This window comes from Cuculus canorus, chromosome 12, assembly GCF_017976375.1.
Source record: "Cuculus canorus isolate bCucCan1 chromosome 12, bCucCan1.pri, whole genome shotgun sequence".
NCBI lineage: Eukaryota > Metazoa > Chordata > Aves > Cuculiformes > Cuculidae > Cuculus > Cuculus canorus.
Window position 1 is genome coordinate 6,214,398 of NC_071412.1, and position 20,242 is coordinate 6,234,639.

At 42.7% G+C, this 20,242-nt stretch overlaps 1 protein-coding gene across 1 annotated transcript in view; it reads right to left on the reverse strand.

Annotated features, from left to right (window-relative positions):
• HDGFL3 (HDGF like 3) overlaps positions 1 to 20,242 on the reverse strand; it is a 39,588-nt gene that overhangs the window by 4,483 nt on the left and 14,863 nt on the right. The window contains exons 2-5 of the mRNA XM_054078272.1: positions 11,977 to 12,053; positions 8,597 to 8,735; positions 7,146 to 7,304; positions 5,444 to 5,590 (exon numbers count right to left, since the gene is read on the reverse strand). Coding sequence (XP_053934247.1) covers positions 5,444 to 5,590; positions 7,146 to 7,304; positions 8,597 to 8,735; positions 11,977 to 12,053 — 522 coding nt within the window. The remainder of the gene's footprint in view (positions 1 to 5,443; positions 5,591 to 7,145; positions 7,305 to 8,596; positions 8,736 to 11,976; positions 12,054 to 20,242) is intronic.

Genomic DNA, 20,242 nt, shown 5'->3' on the forward strand with positions numbered 1-20,242 from the left:
GCACTCCTAGGTGCCCCAAAAATCAGTTCTCGGATGCAGGCAGCCCCGGGGCCAGCACAGGGCTGCACAGGGACCTTGGCTCCCTCCCTACCCGGGCAGCACACGCTGCCAGGCTCCTGCGGCAGCCGCTGAACAAGGATGCGGCAGAGCTGAGCAGTTTCCATGGTCTCCATGGTTTCACGTCTTTTCAGAAACAGATCAACTCGCATCATCTTTGTTTGAACAAATCTCTCAGCTTTGCTGTAAGACACAGTACACGTGCTGTGCTGACCATGCTACAGCACACAAAAGAACAACACAGAATCTGATTAATTCGCGTGAAAAAAATCAGTCATCAGTAAAATGGAAGGGCAGAGAACACAGAGGGCAGAGAATAAAACTAAAGCCACATATTGCTTTGTTTGTCTGGAACTGAAGATTTCTTCCTCAACAGCATCTGGCAACTGACTCGGCCATCCTGTACTTTAAAGGCTCATGATGGATGGGCAGAAGGATGTTTATTTGCTTGCTCTGTATGACCACTGCTATTCCATGTTGGTTTGAGGTAAAAATGGTTACAGGATTCAGTGTACACAGGGGTGCAAAGAGTACATTTCATTTATATCAGCTGCTTTAATCTCAGCTTGCATTCAGACGTCTGTGCTTCTCCCGAGTTACATCCCTTTGCCTTGTTTAGCAGTGCTGTTATCCTGGGCTGTATGAAGAAAGCAGCAAACACACCTCTTCACACCACAGTGTGTGCTACTGTTTGAATTTTACACAGAAATTTTTACTGTGCAGTAGTTAAGCACATTGTTACAAATGTTATCTTTTCTGGAGAGGTAGATTGTAACTTACCTCCAAGGGCTGAAAAAAATTCCAACAGAAATACCTACTCTGTTTTCATTTTCTGGAAAAATGCCCACATAAATGCTTTTACACTGAATAAAGCCCTCAATGCTATGCTTTTAACCTTGATAAAACCTCACACCTTTTATGCAGCCTAACCAATGTTATTCTCAAGAAGTAAAGAAGGAAAAGCGAAGGAACCAAACATCTCCAAACCACAATGGAAGGACACAAGGAACCTGTGGTACTCTGGCCAGTCTGGCCGTAACACTTGTCTTCCACAGCAGTAACAGGAATTGTTGCTACCCCACAAGAACATCACAACAAAAAATATGTCCTGGACACAGGCTGTTTTAAATATGTTCTCCCAATTGCAATAGTATCAGATGGCAGTAATTTTGGACCAGATTTTGATCCCCTTATTCATGCTGGCAAGCAGTCACCTCCGCAAATAGATCCACCGACTCCCATGTTAGTAACTGATTGTCGGTGTGAGTAAAAAGATCACAGTCCTTTACCCACTTTAACAGACAGGCCGCACAGGGAGCAAAAAAATGTATTTCATTTCCAACAAATCTATTACTTTTCAAAGACTCAGTAAAATCATTCACCTCCTGAAAGGCAACCACACGCTTCCCTACACAAAGAGAACGCCTCATTCACCAACACAATGTCCGGACTGTGCCGAAAATAATGAAGACCACATAAGCCCAAGTGCTGACCTTAACATTCAAATGCTCGCTAATAGGGCAGGGACCGCAGCCAGCTTTCAGACAACACTGTATGTGCATCCAGAGTGTAGAATTAAAAAGCAACTTAGGTGTTTGGTTAGAAAGATTCAGAGTTATGCCAGCCAAGAACCAAACATGCAAGTCACCAGAGTTTTAAATGTGGAATGTAAATCTGCTGCCGTGAATTCACTAATTGATGACCTAATTTTGTACCATAGAAAGTAAATGACACAGAGCCATGAAACCTTTGCACTGGAATATTCTGGATTTGTGGTATTTTGAGAAATGTTGAGAAAGCCAAAACAATTAGGATTTAACAGCGGAGGACTGTTAAGAGGGGGTGTCTGTGACTCTTGACTTGAGCAAACTCTGGAACTAGTTGTCTTAGCTAATATATTATTAGTTAATTAATATTAGGTAATAAAACCCTGAGGTTCAGGCTTTGCATCTTTCTGGGGAAGGAATCAGCAGTGAAGGAAAGAGCTTGAGAAACAGGGAGTGGCAGGATGCACTTTATAAACTGTGGCTGAGTCTGAGAAAGCGAATATCTCTTCTGTGGAGAGTGCCTATAGTCCTCAAGAATAGTTGAGAAATGAAGGGACGGGGGTAAGAAAAGCAAGCTTTGTCAACCCCAGGAATAAAACCCCAAAATCACAAGTTGAGCCCTTGAACAGGATGAAATTGGCTGAAAAAATATCATAGCTTTGGAAGTACTTTTATTTGCTTTGGGTTTTGAGTCTTTAGGAAGCCATCGCTTCCCATTTTCAAGGTCTTCTCTACCACCCGGAGGTTAGAAATTTCATTAAAAACTATCGGTGAAGATGCTCCTGCAATCATTTGATTTCAGCCGCTAACCCTTCATGAAGATCCCCATAATGCTGAGGGTAAGAGTGCAATTAAAAGGCAAGGTTCCCTCTGGTCTGAAGAGATGTCTCCAGCCTGCCGTCCAGGCATTATCAAACATAATCACTACCTCATTATTATTAGTAGTAGCATTAAGCGAAAGGCTGCTTGTGTCCTTTAGGCAACTCTTGTGTAGTCAGGGACCTGCGAGGTGCAGAGTTCAGGAGCCAACGGCTCACCAGGACGCTGCCTGTGGGGAGCACTATGAGCAGGGTAGCTGAGCCACAGCCTTCTGCCCATCTGCCTCCCCAGCCCCCACTGCCAGGTGTCTTTTAAGCAGCTGGTCAAGGAGGCAAAACCAGAGGAATGAGCTTGTCTATCCTTGAGATCAGGGCCCTGAATTCTTACTTTTGGCTCTTTGCCTTCATGGTACCTTTCTAGGAGCTATTTTGAAGCAAGCCCTCCTCTGTTGTGAGCCTTGGGCAGCCCCAGCCTCCTGTCTTTGGGGTGCTTTTGGCATGCTCCTGGCGCCATCTCATGGCCACAGAACCCTCCTGAGCCTGGTTGCCTGGCAGGACGGTGAGGTGGTGGCCATGCAGCTCCTCCACTGCACTCTGGGAAGGAGGAAGCCCATCTTCTTCAGACTGTGTGTGGTTTGCCCAACGCCCTTCTCACAAGCTAAATGATTTTAAGTAGACCATAATGTCATTTATGACCATGCCTTTTAGCAGACCTCGACATTCTTCTGTGAAGGAACAAGAGGATCGCATCACAACTCTGCAGTCATGTGTTGGTCTTTTTTTGACTTTCCTTTCTGTAGAAATCCTAGTGTGTTGGCTGGAAAAGCTCAACAATCTCTGGCAGACTCCCAGTTTGGATGACCAGCAGAATGTGGTAGCAGGACAGCTGGCCCAGTACCCCAGGAGGCCGGTCCTGACACATGCTGTGTGACTGGCTCTCTAATACCAACTGAAAAATAATTACTCTTTCCCGGAGTGCCTTGTGTCTGATGAAGGCTATCTTGTCTGGCTTTGAGGACGTCAGGAGATGGAGTGTCCCCTCCTGGTCCTACAAGAGAACTGCACTACTGGCAAAATCCAAGAAACACTGAAGAGGATTTACATATGTGAAATGCTGATTCCATGGCAGAAACGCCTAAAGTGAAATATATGGATCAAGATGTGCATTTCTCCAAACTTACCAGTGCTTTTATCTCAAGCTGCCCTTAAAACCAACTCTCCCATCACTCTTTAGTACATGCTACTAAAACTCCACCTTTCCCATAATGTTAAAAGCATCCAAGATGCAGTTGAAATCTGGTCATTCATGTGTGAGGTGAAGCTCGAGAACTGGGGCTGCAGAAGTCAGGGCAGAGCCAGCTCCTCACATGGGTGTGACAATATTGACTGAGTATTTCTGTGGAGTTGGTGCTGGGAGGAAGGACACAGACTGCTGACAATATTTCAGGGGCTGAAATATCTGCAGTCTTGAAAACACTGCAGAGCACCGTGACGTTCTAGCATGCTGGACTCTGCCTCCCAGCAGTTACAAGCATGTCACATAGAGAAGAAAGAGCTATATGGGTGTCACCAGCCACAAAGCCAACAGCCTGTGTGACTTTTTAGCCACTTAATCTGCGACTGACCTAACTCAGTAAGCATTTGGTCCTTACATGGAGAACATGCCTGAAGTTCACAGGCATATCCCCTATCACTGCCCTCCTGAGCCTCTTGCCAGCTTAGATGGACCTTATGGTCAGTTTTCTCACTCAAATATCTATTTGAAAGTGTCACAGGGTTCACTAGCCAGAACGTGGGCAACACAGGCACTGTGCAATCCCCACACTCATCAGCCCCAGACTCTCACGTTCTGTGGGTGAGGGGCTGGGATGACACAGCCGGGCACAATTTCTCCCTGTGACAGTGCCGGGCTCAAGCCAGAGTGAATGGGAGAGCACCAGGGCATTTTATCTTCCTGACCTCACGAGCCACATTACTGAAGTCATCCTAAGGCAAAGAGCCACAAAACAACACAGAGAGACAAGGGGAAAGGAAGCTCTGGGAGGAGTCTTTAAGCGGGAGATGACAGCACCTCCCCAGAGATTGTATTTTGTAAGTAAGGGCTGAGGCTGAGCATGCAGCTGGGTGCTAAGGCATCTCAGCAATGTCAGATGAGAGCCTGTGCTGGCTGGCTTCCTCCCACACCTGGGGATCCGTGTCACTCAACAGCTCCTGTGATGGCCCAGCCGGGCTGCTGGCCACGTGGCTCAGCCTTGGCACGGAAAGTGCCCAAGAACTGGTTCTGAGCTGGAGATGCAAGTGGCGGAGCAGGGAGGTTTGTGCTGCTCCAAAGACACACAAATAGTAGTGGTTGTTAAAGGTGGCTGATGATTAACCGATTCCCACGCAAATTCCCCTGCTCAGCAGCCTTCCTTTCTGTTGTTGTGGTCACAATAAAATAATATTGATATGAACACACAACTGAGACAAACATCTAAGGAGATTGTATGAAGCTGCTCTGGAGTAGACTCTATCTCCTCCTTGGAAGATATCGCAAGCAGGATCTGCCCTGAAACCCACAGTATGCAGAGTCTGCAACATGCACACGAACCCTCATGAACTCCAAAGAAGTCTGTTGGACTGCACAAATTTTAAACAAGTGTGAAAGGATAAGCAGGCTGTCACTGTTTAGTGAGCCAAAATGCATTACACGAACAGTCTGATTCAGCTCTCAGATCAATTTTGCATCATTCCAGCTAATGGTTTTCAGTAGTTCCATTCAGCTGACATCCATCTAAGTGTTGGAACAAAATAATGCTTATAGTATCTTTCCTCACTCATCTGTTTCTCTAAAGGAAAATTTGTACCAGCGCAGGGCCCAGTCTCACGTTTCTGTTCTGGACACTTTCTGAGCCCTGAAATGCAATATAAAAAGATCGCCCACAGTCTGTTCACTGCAATGCAATGCCTTCCACCCCTGGCACCAAAGCACCCCCTGGTAGCAAACTGCATGGGAAGTGAATGACATTAACAGAAGATTACCCCTTCACTGGTTTTCTGCAAATCTGAAGAAGTGTTTCTTGTGTCATTGCCTGCGTCCCCAGCATCAGAGCTGCTCTTATTTTCTTCCTCTTTGCAGTCCTTATCATCTTCATCTCCAGGAGATTTCCGTGACTGCTTGGAGGATTTCTAAAATGATCAACAGCAAAGTTAAAAAGTGAAAACTGAGCGCCAGTCATAGAAAGAGACTGTTCAAATGTATGTGGACTGCTGTCTGATCGTGATTTTCCCTGTTCAAGGTGAATATTGGGGAGGATACGTCAGGTGAAACGTGTTTTTCAGGTGAAGTAGCTGGAATTACTGCCATCAGTGAAATAAATGGAGAAATTCTGTGTTCGACACCAGTTGGCAGCACAACTGACTGTAAGACAGACACAGTAATAGGAGATGGGTATTAGTGTTGGGTCACCTGTAGGTTTTCATAGTTAATGAAACAGATGGTGCCAGCTTGACAAAAGTTTTGATTAAACACAGAGATGTAAAATGAGAATAACATTAGCAGAGCTGCTCTCCATACTTTTTTTAGTGCTGTCAGCTTTAATATATTAACATTAAAGCCATGTGGAACCAATACATCTTTTCTGCTCCCTTTACGTTATGCAATTCTACAGTACAAAAGGATAAATTGTGGCATTAAGCCACCATTTTCCTAATCCTGTGTTTGCCCAGAGTCTTCTGGAAAGAAGATGGTAGACCAGACCTGAATTTCTAATGCAAAACACACACACAGGGAGTGAAATTATTTAATACATTTTGTTCAGTGGATGAACCACAAAAACTCATGCTCTCCCCCAGACTGAGCCTGGATCAGATTGTTTGCTTGCTTCTTTTAATTTCATTTAGTTGTCACTTTCAGAGGAGAATAACATGAACGTGAATGGACATGACTCTGCCACACTTTCCACATTTTTTAAGCCAAATAGACCTGGAGGCACACACAGAACCAGAGGAAGTGACAATAATGTTGCTCCCTTTCACCCAAGCAGCAAGTGAGAAGCATATCTGAACCTAAAGTCATCACCAGCCATTATGAGGCAGTCTGAGATACATTACTCCTGGCTTTCTCATCTGCACTGTTACTTAGATATTAACAGGCCAGGTAGGTACGACACTGCAGGTCTTTTATCTACAAATTGAGTGCTCTACTCCCTGCTTAATGGATTAGTTCTTCCTTCCTCCCATACTGTATCCTGTGCTGAAGTGTTTTACACTCAGCTACAACAGGAGCAGCCGAGCACCTCTGACCCTACTCTTTTAGCATGGCATTCGGGGCACTCACGCTGGAGACAGGAAGCTTCAATTCTCCCAGGCAGGAACCAAACCTGAACTCTTATCTCCTAGGAGGCACATTCATAAGGCTTCTTTTTGCTCTTCATGGGGAAATAACCTATCTAAGATGATCAATCCAATTGAATCCAATGCATGGATTTTCTTTCTAACCCTTCTGAACTCCCTCCCATACTTGCACCTCCTTCTCCAAGTGTGGGCACTAGAATGGGGCAGAGTATTTCAACTGCCGTCTCACCAAACTGTCTACAAAAGCAAAAGCACTTCCTTTGCCTGTTTGAACATCATTGTTATGGTTCTGGAATCAAAATGTTAAGGAAGAACGGATCGCCATGAGTTAAACAGTATTTAAGTTATAAATGCACATGGGTAACAATGCAAAAACTCAGAAGATAACCTTTGAAGTGTAGGATTTTTTCCGTTTTGAGCCTGCTTTTTCATTCTTTCTTTTTCCTTTTCCATCCTCTTCTACCCGATCACCTTCTTCCTCGCTGCTGGCATCTGCTGTATTTCCTCCTTCTCCTTCAGTTTCTGATGAGCTCTGTTGCTGAATTGCCTTTAAAATAACAAAAAGAATAACAAAAATAACTTTAACATTAAAAATATAATTAAAATCTATTACTTAATTTTTGTTGTGTAATGAAAACAGAAACGCTGGTAACAGACAGCCTACACTTTAACTGCTACTGTCAGGAAGAGCTCAGGTTATTCTTGCAATTACCAAGAAAAGGGGCTGCAAAGGCAATTTTCTCAGTTACCACTTGAAAGCAGTTATCGGGTGTAGATTGTGGGATAGCATGTTCTGAAGGGTAACACATCTGGTAACACAAATGAGTTTGCCAGAGAATTAAGGGTCGCTCAGTGGAGAGACCTGGCATGTTCTACCTTGGGCAAACCTATGGAACCGTTTTGACTTTGGCTGCAGTAGGAGAGACCTGCTCAGGACAGAGGATGGCTGTTACGAATCCCCCAAAGGGTGAGATCTCTGTGTTAGGAAAAAGCAAACGCTGACCAGAAGTCTGAGAGCTCTTTGACAGCCCATCTCCCACAGACTATTAACTAGATTTTTTTAAATCCCCAAGCGTATGCAAAACATCTGTAGGGCTGAAAATATGAAACAGGAACTGAGAGGGGCAGCAGCTTTCCTGCAGGTGGTCCATATCTGAAGTTTGTAAGGTTTTGTGCTAATAAGAAAGGACACCTAAGAAGGTGTCTGCCTTCTTTTGTAGATGATTCCTGCCTTCAAAGGACTACAATTTTTAACGAGAAAAGTTCTTCGGTTTTATACAGCCCACTCTTCTCCTCCTCCAGCTTCACTGACTTCTTGCTGTGGACATCCAATAGGGAGAGCTGTTGTACAGCAGCTACTTTCTCGTAACAGCAGTTTAAACCTCCACCTTCTCACCCCTCACAACTTCAGCAGTCCTGTGTGTTATACATTACCAATATAAAAATCAAAACTGCAGTGACCTTAAGGTCTGTGTAAAATACATTGGAACTGATTTAAAAATAAACAACTGAAAGAAGACGTCAGAAATTATTCATGTTTATACTGGAGTCAATAAAGTCTTTCATATTAATTCAGCTAAATCTGCTGCAGAATTTCTCGTTTCACCACCCCAGAGTATCATTGAAAGCAAAAGGCTCTGCAGTATGATTAAAGTTCAGTTTTTCACAGAGTTCAAGACCACAGTTGTTTTTACATTACACAATTACAAAAGGTGTGAAACTTTCTAGCTCCACCAAAACCAGGACCTTCCACATCACTCATACAATGTTTACATTGACAAGAATCCTCAAAGATGAAAACAAGAAATATAAGGAGGAATAGACATGAAAGTCATTTACCTGATATCCAGTAAACTTTACTCCAGGGTTATTTTCTATTTCCCACAGGCCTTCATTAAATCCTTTTCGCTTGTTCGACTTCCCAAACTTATCTTTATATTCTTTATACGGGAAAAGGTCTTTGGGCCCCAGGAACGCACTGCATTTTAACAAAGGTAACATTCAAAACAGGACTTAAATTCCTCCTTTTCAAAAAAAAACCCCATACATTAGCAGCGCAAATGTTTCCCCTATTCTGCTCATTCCATTGTTTCTTCTTCAGTTTTATTTATTTGTTTATTTAACACACTGGCTTTGTGTTATTGCTGTGTGTCTGATTTATCAGTCAGGCTTACTGTTCTGATGTTTGACTTAAAATCATGCTGGTTCTCTCTAGAAACAACTAAACCAAGTCTCATTTATTATATTATCTACTGCTGGGAACTGGCACTTGAAGAGTTTATGGAAAGGATTATATGACATAATTGCCTGTGATAACAAGGGACCAAACTTTCAATCCTTCCAGCAAGGCCTAAAAATACCACATGAAAAGTTAAAGCATGTAAGGAGTGCCTAGAACCCATGTGCCAAAACTTATCCCATGTACTACCAGACAGAAAAAGCCGTGGTACTTATTCTTATCTATACTGCCAGTAAGCCTGGAAGCTTCTTTCTCGGAATAAGCCCCCCACATGCTAGATTCTAGGCAAACACAATAGAAATGTTCTCTTTTCCAAAAACCTTATAATTTCATATAAGACAAGAAACAATGGGTGAATATAGGCAGATGAGTAATACAAGGAAACAATGAGACACACAGGGTGCTTGTGGCCAAATTGGTTTTAGACAGCACAGCAAAGGAGGGATTTTGTGCTCTGCTGGTGCAGAAGTCAGCTATGCAGCGGCCCAACTAATACCAGGCCCGGGCAGCACAATGCAGGGAAAAATAATAATGCAAAAAAAGAACTGTGGTGATTTATCCTCCTTTTCTACATACTTAACAGTAAAATTCTAACTTCTTATTTAAAAGAGAAGCAAGCATAATTTGCTTTCACTGGGTCTCTACATCCAGTGTGTGCATCACAGCATTGGGATGGCTGATCATAAGTTAAATTAAAAACAGTGAAGGCAAAAAAATACTTCATTCCCACATGGAAGATTCTATGTCACCAACGACTGGAGCTGAGCAAGTCACACTGTCCTTCACTATAATCACTGTCCTACTTTCCCCAATGATCTTTGTAATTAATGTTAACTCTATCATCTCCATTACCACAGGATCTTAGAGCTCCACCATTTACAACACATTTATTCTCATAACATCACCACGAATTTGCCCTTTTTTTTTTTCAGATGGACTTCTGAGGCAGAAAGATTTGCCCAAGGTCAAACTCAAGCTGATAGCAGAATACAGAGGAAACCCCAACTCTCTTCAGTCTCAGTCTAATACCTTAATCACGGGATCATACTTCTTCCTTGCTGTAAACGTTATTTCAGATTAATGCCTGATTTATGCCCTGATTCTTCCACGCATGTATGAATGTGCAAAGTACCATTCACTTAAATCGTCCCACTGGCTGAGAAGTCTGACAGTACAGAGCCAACTGGTGACTAAAGGCATCAGATGACAAGTATCTGGGGAAAGAGTTTCCTTTTAACTACACAGGAGACAGAATGGTATCCACACTCAGTTGTCTCATTGAGAAATATCTCAATTATATAATTACAAAACCAAGAATGCATTTCTACCTGAAAGCCAAACAGTGATTTCCATACTAACAGATGCCTTGTTAATATTAAAGGCTACAACAGAGCAAGGGATCTGAATAGATTATTTTTTCTATGCTTTTGCTAATACTAGATGTCTCCTTGTTGCCAAAAAATACATACAAAGAGATCTAACAAATAACAAAGGAAAGCTGCATGAAATGTACCATGTGCTACCTTAATTTAGCACAACGGTAATATATGGAAACAGCCTCTTATGGATAGTAAACACTGAAAAATTGTCTACATCTTTGTTTGAAATGCATTCATTGCCACTGGGAGAGTGTAAGTTTCCACTGTTATGCTATACAACTAAGGAGCTACAATCTGCAGTTCATTTTTAACAGTTATGCTTTTTAAATTACTAAGGAAGTAACTACAAACTGTTTTCCTGTTACAGAGGTTACAGCCAGATCATGGGCTAACAATGTCCAAACCAAAAGAGATTAGCAGTTTGGGATTCATTCATTTCAGAATAAAAGTGGTCAGAGCTTTTTTCTCAAAATGTTTCTCAAACAAATGTTTCCATTTAGAAAAAAAATAACACTTTGGTTTCTGATTTTAAAGCACTGTAGGTTTAATTGAACCTTATTCTTTTCAAGTTTATTTTGCGACAGCAGTAGTAGATCACAATATATTAAAATATCAGGTTATTTCATTACAGCAATAGGATTAATTAGTTTAAGTAAAAAGAGGCTATTTTGGTCTTTATTAAGCAGAAACTACCATTAAGGATTTCTAAAATAAATGTGATGGATGAACTGTGGGGATTATGATGTTCTGGAATAATGTTAAAATTCAAAAACAAACAATAAATTTTTAATAAAGATTCAAACCTCTAAAACCAAATTTAAAATGTCATCAGAATTTAATTTTTCCATTTTTTAAGGAATTCTAGAAAACATGTATCCTGCAAGTGGGCAAGGAAGTTTTAAAATGGGAACATTTCATGCAAAATGGAAACTGTGATAGATTTTAACTACCTCAGACAGTTTAAAATAGTGAAATTTACATTTTAATTTTTAAACTGTACTTAGTAGCAATCACTACCATACCTAATTTATCCTTCCTGTTATGATTCCTTTCTTTCCCTATAAGCTCAGCCAGCTCAGTTCTTCTAGAACTTCTGAGAGCTCCATCCTACAAGAGCCCCAGCACAAATCTCACAGGAATGCATACATTTTAAAGCTATGTGAGGACTGCGTGAGACTGGGGTCTGTTTCCTTTCATTTTACAAACTACTAAGTGAGTTCTCACACAGGACTTGACCCCAGATGTGTCTGAATACAACAGCCTGATCTCTGCTACCATGTACTTCCAAGCAAAAAAAAATTGCCCCTGCATCTGAGTTCAGATGACACTTCAATAAATTTATGTCAATGCTTTTCTTTATGGAAAACACAGGCACTGGTTATTATTTATGCTGAGAGCATGGTATACCATCCGTGCAGCAGTGTTTGCATCTACTTCAAGGTTTCACTTCCATATGTTAATACAAATGAGTTGGGCTCGTAGGACCCATCTCTAGGCTCCCAATGGCTTCAGTCAGGATTTGTTCCAACAAAATCAGTGGAGATGTTAGCTGCAGTGGAAGAAGACATTTTCAATGGAAAAGATTGTGTTCATTCACTTACGTTTCATGAGTCCCAAAAAAGAAGATGGGGTACTTATTTGCTGGAGGCTTCACGGCTCCTTCAGGGAGTTCATCAATCTGTGAGACAGAAATGGAAAAAGGATTATTGCCAAATGTGGTGTCCCTCAACCAAGAATCCCCATCAAACCATGGCAGTGTTAGTGCAGGTGTCCCGCACCCGGGGAGGTCCCACTGTGTGCTGGGGTAGGGAAGGGAAGACTGTCGCCGATTCTTCAGGCAGGCAGGTCATACAAAGCCAGCGTATGACAGAAACACTACAGGGAGATGACAGAAGACCAAGAAGCAGGGAAAAAGTTTTAATGATTTCATGGGCATTATAATACACAAGGCAATAAAATCAAGTCTGCTTAATTTAAGTGTGAACTTCAGATGCTGCCTCATCAAAGGAACTGAAGCCCAGAGGGGCAATCCTGTCTGTCTCACACAGCCACCTAAATAACTTCGGCAACAAATGGGGAACAGATGGCATCTCTGAGACTCTGCAGCCAGAAATCCGGACCATCTCCCACCAGTGCTTCCTGGTGGTGTAAAATGCATAAGGCACACCAGAGAGCTGGGTCTGGGACTGTTTCCCCTGCAGCATCCGAGAAACTCTTTTTGGTTACCACTTCCCTCTGTATTCCATTTCTTCTTTCGTGTTTTATCCCTGGCCTCATATTTCTCAAGATACTGCTGCAGGGCAGTGAAGGGAGGGATGGTAAGGGTGTTCTCCTGAGGTATAGCCAGGATTGGGACAAACTCCTCAGGCTGAGCAGTGCCTAGAGCTCATCTTCCCATGTCCAAGCAAGAGCGTTTTGTCACGAGGCACAAGGTTAGGCCCATGACTTAGTCTTGTCCATATCCAATTTTTCAGTCCTCTACAACAGAGTCCAGGTGCCTACTCGCAAGCACGCAGGAGCACAGCACAGCTTTAAATAAGATCTAAGTGCCTGCCTTCCCAGAAATGGCACTTCTGAGCATACGTGTGCATCTACAATTAAGTGTCCAGAGAACTGCCTGGCTAACAGCGAGCCTTATGAATCTAGGTGTCTACAAGGCAACACCACAGCGCAGGTGAATGGCTTGCTGCCTGGTTCTCAGGCAACTCAACCTCAACATAAGCATATTGAATCCTGCCAAATGTCACTGGCACTGAGACCAAAGTGTTGACGTGCCAATGCTATATGAAATCTGCTCCTCAGCAGAGCACAGAACCTGTGTTTTCACTCAGGAGGCCAGGCCCACATGTGCTTTCCTCCTCTTTTCCTGCTGAAGGACCCCAAACACTGAATTCTTGTTGATTAATAAACACCAGATTGTTTTCAAAGGATGTTCTCTTTCACTGTAAAGCATCTGCTGGCTACATAGCTATCAAAAGAGTACGAGCTTTGGTAAGGACTCAAGTTCTTTTGGTCTTTCTGCAAGGACACCCATTGGGGACAGAGCCACATGTGGAGCTGTAACATCACAACATTCCTTTCTGCAAAATAAATGGATGCCTATCTTTTAGGTCTATGTGGAGCATGCTCTAAAGCTATGCCAAAATCAGGGGACATAAGAGCACTTCCAAATCATTCTATGCCTCTTTTCTGCGGCACAGCTCAGGGGTGTGGATGGTGGGGCTCCGTCACACTGGGCACATGCCACCGTGCACTCACTGCCCAGCACAGCCTGCAGGAGACAATACCTGATGGTCAGAGGTGTCACACACCTTATGGACACAGCAATTACCCAAGTTCTTTCACTTAAGCCAATAAATTGAACAATAAAAGAAAAATCTAGTCTTTAAATGCACAGAAGGATGATACACATTGGTGGAAGATGGAAGCATGCATTCAATTTTAGATCAGCTGTGTGTAAGAAGGAACTGAAATGACACGACAGGCTGTTCGGTGTCCTCTTCACCAGAGGGAATAGATAGAGGAAAGACTGCCAAAGATTTTTTTTTTAGGACTCAGTTTTTTTATGACATGAACCACAAACTATTTGTTTTTAAGTAAGTGCCCATAATATGGTTATTTGCTCACTAATTCGTGATTTAAATACAGTTAATAGACTATAACAGTGATAAAAAGAAACTGCAGGGGAAAAATACTGCAACCCACTTTACAAACTGACAGCAAATCAGGGAGACAGTATTTCCCACTCTGCAACACATCTTATGCTTCCTTAAAGACGGAAGCATCTATGCATCAGACCAAAAAAACGCTATGCTGGCAGTTTACCAAGTACAGGGGTAATACACCTCAACTGTCCGGATGCCATAGCCTTCTTCATTACGGCAAGGAAGATGTCCAGAGAAATACTAGAGCCCAGAAAAATGTGGACTCCCGTGCCTGAGACAAGTAATATCTGCTAAGACAAGTAATATTTGCTAAGACTTGAGTGCGGATCTCATTTGGCCGCTGAAATGCGGCACTAGCTCTGGGCTGCATTATGGAACAGCGCAGTCCAGTTACTGCCTCAGCCCTTTAAGAATTTCTCATGAAATAAAGCAAACAGCTGTAAATGATCAGTAAAGAGGAGGAACGAAGACACACTTAGTAAAGAACGCTGATCAGAAGGGAATGGGGATCTTATATCGCACAACATGCTATGCTTCGAAGTAGTGAGGATCTTCTCCTAAGAAACATCCCAAGTGGAGGGAAGCCTCACGTTGCATTCCCAGAACTCTAGCCTGTTAGCTAAGGAGCAGCACCAAATCAACAACGGACAGCACATGCATCTGTCACACAGCTCACCTGCTCCCCATTTCGTGGCATGTTTCTTTATTCATCCCCGACTGTTGATCATCACAAGAAACCATAAAAAAGCTTTTCATAGCTTTTGAAAGTCAGCATACGTAGACAAACACATGCAGTATAAATCTGCACTAAACAGCTCAAGGACAGACTGTTACTCTAACATTGCACTGTGCAGCTGAGGTCAAGACTTTTCCTGCCTTTACTGATTTTGCTGTGAGCTCCCCAGCTCTCGGGCTTATGTCGCTAGCGCTGTAATGAGGTTGAATATGAAGTGACAGTGCTATCTTACAGCCATTTAACTCTGTGGCAAAAACTGCAGGGAATTTAGTGAAGGATGAGACCCTCTGCCATTAGGGAAGATATCTTCCCTTTTCACCTTATCATGCCAATCCCTGCATTAGAGTCTGTGAGAGGAGAGCTTAGCACAGTCCACCCATTCTCAGCAAAACCACCTTAGCCCTCTGTGAATGCTGAGCCTCCAAGTGCTTATTTAGCTGCAAACCAGCCCCAGCACTCCTTAACGATTGCTGCTGTTTTGTAGTAACAGAAAGCAAGCAGTAGAGGCAACCATACTGCAGTCCCCTGCTGCTGCACTCAGTCACAATTTATTCCCATCCTACAAGATGTTTTGGCTAAATATGCTGAAGATTTGGATCTGATATTTTTCTCCATATCAGCAAGATCAAAGACAGAGAGAGCGAGGGAGAGAAAGGGAGGGAGCGCATAAGCACAACAGCAAGAAAAGCATCACTGCTTCAAACCAGGAACAAAAGAGATAAGTGCACCCATACTAGGACACAGTGCTGTAGTCACAGAAACCTCACTAATGACTAAAGCATCTGTCTATCAGAGAGCCAGACTGCGATTGCATTTTGCCCCTGGAAGGAAACAAACAGATTCTAAAAGTGCCTGTTATAATCTGCAATCAAATAGGAGATTCATCCCCTCCCGAACCAGAGCAGACAGTGGGCTGGAGCTTTCTGTTTCAGAAATCAGCGAGAGCACTGCATAGCGTGCAAATCTGATACCTGCATCAGCAACATCATGGGCAGCCGCTTCAATTATGGCTAAAATTAAAACAGGTGGTTTCAAATTTCGAGTTTTATCCCCTTTGCTCCCGTTGCTGTCATCTGCTTACTGAATAACAATTGCTTTCTTTTTGCACAACCTAAGCAGAGCTGCACTTCCCAGCATTTGTTTGCCAACCAAGCAGCAGAGCTTTAAAGATGTAACGGTGCTTTTTTTTCAGTAAACAAATGCCAAGCTTCTAGGGTCAGAACACTGAATAGAAAATTCAGTCTGGACCTCTCAAACCAGAGCAGGGCTTTATCAAATGGTGTTGCTAGGGACTACCAATGTGCAAGCAAGAAATCTGTCTCCTTACATCGTCATTTACAGGCTGCAATGTATATGCAGCTCAAATATTTTGCTCGCAATGGTGCTAAGCAATTGGTGACTTCTCATGTAGTATTTCCAACTGGTCCTCACAGGCTGGGCTTGGCAGTGCGCATACTGCAACACCTTTCTTCCAGCTGCCACGAGGTGAGGGACCCTGTGGAGAGGCACTGGCTGGGTGGGTTGGACTGGAGCTGCGCAGCCATAGCCCTGCGAGGAGGACAGGGCAGAGCTGCCCTCCAAGAACAACAGCGGCTCCCAGAAGCACAAATCAGCTCCGTGCCTGCCTGTGGGATAACGTGGCATATTCCAAACAGGCGGGGGAGCTCCCTGGGAGGGCTGGTACCGAACCAGAGGAAGCTGCACCCCCTCCTGGGTGTTCAGCTCCGCAGAGCTCCACATTCCCTGCAAAATGGGAAACATGTCTCTCCGAGACACAGAGAAAACAGTGAGCTTTGTCTCTCTGCTTGCCTATGGAAAGCAGCTCTCTGTGGAGGTTTCCGTTATTGCAGCAGCCAAGAAAGGGGCCGTTCTGCCCATCAAGGCGCAAGGGCATTCCAGATGCATCTTCTTCCACTTGGAGGGACAGCAGGTGTCATGTTGTATGGCTATCACGAAATCTCTGTGCTGTGCATAAGCTGCTGTTCAGCAGCAGGAATTCCAGGCTGTCAGGGTGGCTTTCAGACCAGACCCTGTTCCATTATGTTCCAACAGAATTTTACACTGCAAAAAAAAAAGGTTCCATTGTGTTCAAACAGAATTTTACACTGCAAAAATACCTATCGGGTCCATGTGTACAGACAAGAAAGCTTTACTTCAGCATGCAGAAATGCTTATGTGGGCATTGAAACCACAAGAACAAGTCCTTTTATTTTGCAAAATGAGGGAATTAAAACTGCAGAGCAGCAATCACTGATTGTTTTGACATACTGTAAACGCCTTTGATTGGCAAAAGCACACAGAAGGATTGCAGAGATCAGTATCTCCCACTGAAATCCCTGGAGTCGCTGCACAGCAGTTGAGCAAAGGCCCATAGTATTTTTGCCGGAAAGTGGTTCAAGTTGCTTATTATTGCCCAACACATGCAAGCAGCTTGATCTTTTTCTGTTAGCTTATTAGCAAAACTCTAGATGGATAAAAGCAATACTCTTCAAAATCCATTATTAAAATAGGATATTTTGCTTTTCGACAACGTTTTTATTCAGATGGATTTAATATGCTTTTTTAATAGCTAATGCTATTGGGAGTCAGCAGTATGGCAGTACTTATTCTAAACCATTATTTAAAATACTGTTCTGTAAAATGTAAAATGTTAATTTCTCCCCCTCCCCCGGAGGATCCTACAAATTAAAAAAAGAAAAACTAACCTCCTTTAAGCTAAAAACTGTGACTCAAATTCTGTATTACTTGAACAGCGATCCAACTAAAGCTGATGGGAGACTGCAGAATTTCTCTCTCATTTATCAAGGCTATATGATATTTGAAGCAGAGCACAACTCCGTCCCTGATGTACATCACACACTAGAACTCCTAGTATGGAATGCTGGCATATGCACTTTTTCACCCATTAAAGAAGATAACCCTGTGAAGGGTGAGACTAGAAGCAGAATCCAACTTAATAAGGTGGATTTGCTCAGCTACAAAAGTAAAAATTAAAAAAGTCTCTGGGCATAGAAGAGTGCCACCAGCAAAAACAAAAAGTGAAACAAGATTAAAAACAGCAGAGCATACTTTTCAGCACTGCTGAAAATGGCTGAAGGGGATCCTTCAGACAGCCAGAAATGACAATATAAAGACATCAATCCTCCTTTTTTTCTGTGCATGCTCAGAACCTCAACGAGATAGAAGACAATGAAGGGTTAGCTAGAGTCCAAACAATGCTGGCAGGCAATGTCTCAATAGGAAAGATCAGCAGTCTTGCAGCTGAGTTCAGCCCCTTTACATTCCTAATTAGCAGCATATTTTTAAGACAGAAAGTTGAAATATACTTTCTGCAGAACTGCTTTAATCTTCAATATGAAAACGGGGCCAAAGCTTAGTTCTGCGTGACTGGTATCTATATGCATGGCTTTGTAGCTAACAGATCTATTCATGTGATTCAAGTCCTCTGTAAGCTCTCGTGGCTGGTGGACAGAAGACTGCCAGAGGAGGAGAACGTGATACAAAACACAGTCCTATTTCTGCCTCTGGCCTCTGGGATGACTTTGGCCACATCACTGCATCTCCTTCAGGCTCACTTTTACAAATGGGGACTATGCTACTGTTCTCCTTATCAAGCACTTGAGGTACACCACTGAAATGCCAGTTATTACTAATAAATACTTCCAGCTTGGTCCAGGAAGATTTTAGGTTACCAAACTGTAACTCTCCCAGTGAGCACACCCCAAAGTTAGTCTGCTGCAAAAATGCTCCATTTTCTCCAAATGAAGTGTTTCCCTGCCACTGTGAGGGAAGCAATGGTGCTACCACTGTTTCTCCCCTCCCCCATTTTGTTCCCTAAGGAAAACGAAGGATATGATCACACTATTTTTGAGTCTGACTCTTACCTGCAATAACTCAGGGACACATCAGACCATTTAGCCAAACCAGACAAAAGGAGAAAGGCCAGAGTTATTAAATTTCCCCATGTTTTGTGATAAATAGGCTGTCCAGCATAAGATGGATAGACAAGAAGTCCATATGCTGAGAGACAGCTTGCAATGCAGGCTCAACCAAAACATCAGACAACAGGGACTCCACATAAAAGGAAGTAATAGAAAAATAAACTTCCTAAGTTTCATGGCTCACAAAATTACTTATTTGTGGATGGGTGGGGAGAAGTAGTTCATTTTCAACAAATACTGCCAGCTCTAAGGCATTTTGTGTTTACTTTTCTTCCCTTTAAGCACAGTGAAGCTTGATTCTCCTTTGTCTGAATTATTCCTCAGATCTCAAAATACTGTGTGCAATGTACATCCACCTAAGCAAACCACAGCGAACCCACTAACACCAAATGAAAGCAGCTTCCAATGACAAAATCTGGTTATCCTACTTTATCATCTTGCTACAAATATTTTTGTCTTGATATATAAAAGTGTGCAAGAAATACACATACAAAAATGTGTTTGGAAGGCATACAACAAATAAAAACTAATTAACCAGTCAAGATATCAACAAACAAGCAACTTTAGGGACTGCACATTCACAAACACTATTTCTCTCCTGCCACTCTCAAAGGGACATTTAAAGTCATACCATCTTCCTCCCCAAAGTGCTTAGACAAACCCTGCCACCTAGCATCACATCTGCTAGAAGGAGTGGATGAAAGGTATAAAACTCATTAGACTGAGGAATACTTTTCAGCCTTCCAATATTTACACGAGAATTTTACTATTTCATTGATTTTGTTTGTTTTTAAGGAAAAATGTTATATTCATGAGATAGGATTTTTTGGCCAGTCAGCCCCATCAAAACCTTTTCAGTCAGATGCAGCCTGCCCTGGACCATTAACATAATATATTTGGTCAAATACACACAATCAAACTTGTACTTGAGGCTCACCTGCTCCACATATCCAAAGCTCCATAGTCCACTGTTGAAGCTTTTATCAAAAGAAGTGTTGCTCGTCCTTATACTAGTACTGGCACACTTAAAGCCAAAAGGTAAGCAAATTTCTGGAAGATTCTCGTCTCCTAGACTTGGCTGGCTTAATTTACCACGTCTTTTCCAATGTAATTTACTTCCCCAAAAGTCAGTTAAAAAAAAAATGGATTGGCAAAACATTCCCAGGCTGAAGAATACTGAATGTCCCTGTGTAATATTTTGTCCAGCTTCTCACAAAGTACACAAAACCGTGTTGACACTACAGCTTGCAGCTAAAATTGTTTTGAGTAAGGAAATGTGATCGATGGAGGCTGCAGGTCCGAGAATACAAGCCTCCAGTTTGCATCAGGGTGAACACAAATATACTAGAAACAAAGAAGGGAACAATCTGCTTCACTTGCTGCAGCCCGCGGGCTCCTGCTAGGGAGGATTCAAGCTTGACACTCTGGAGGTTGCAGCTATCATCTGGGCCTTTGGGTACAGAAAACCTTCCTGCTTGTCTCCTCTGTGACCTGTTTTGTTACCATCAGTTGCAGCTAAGAGTAT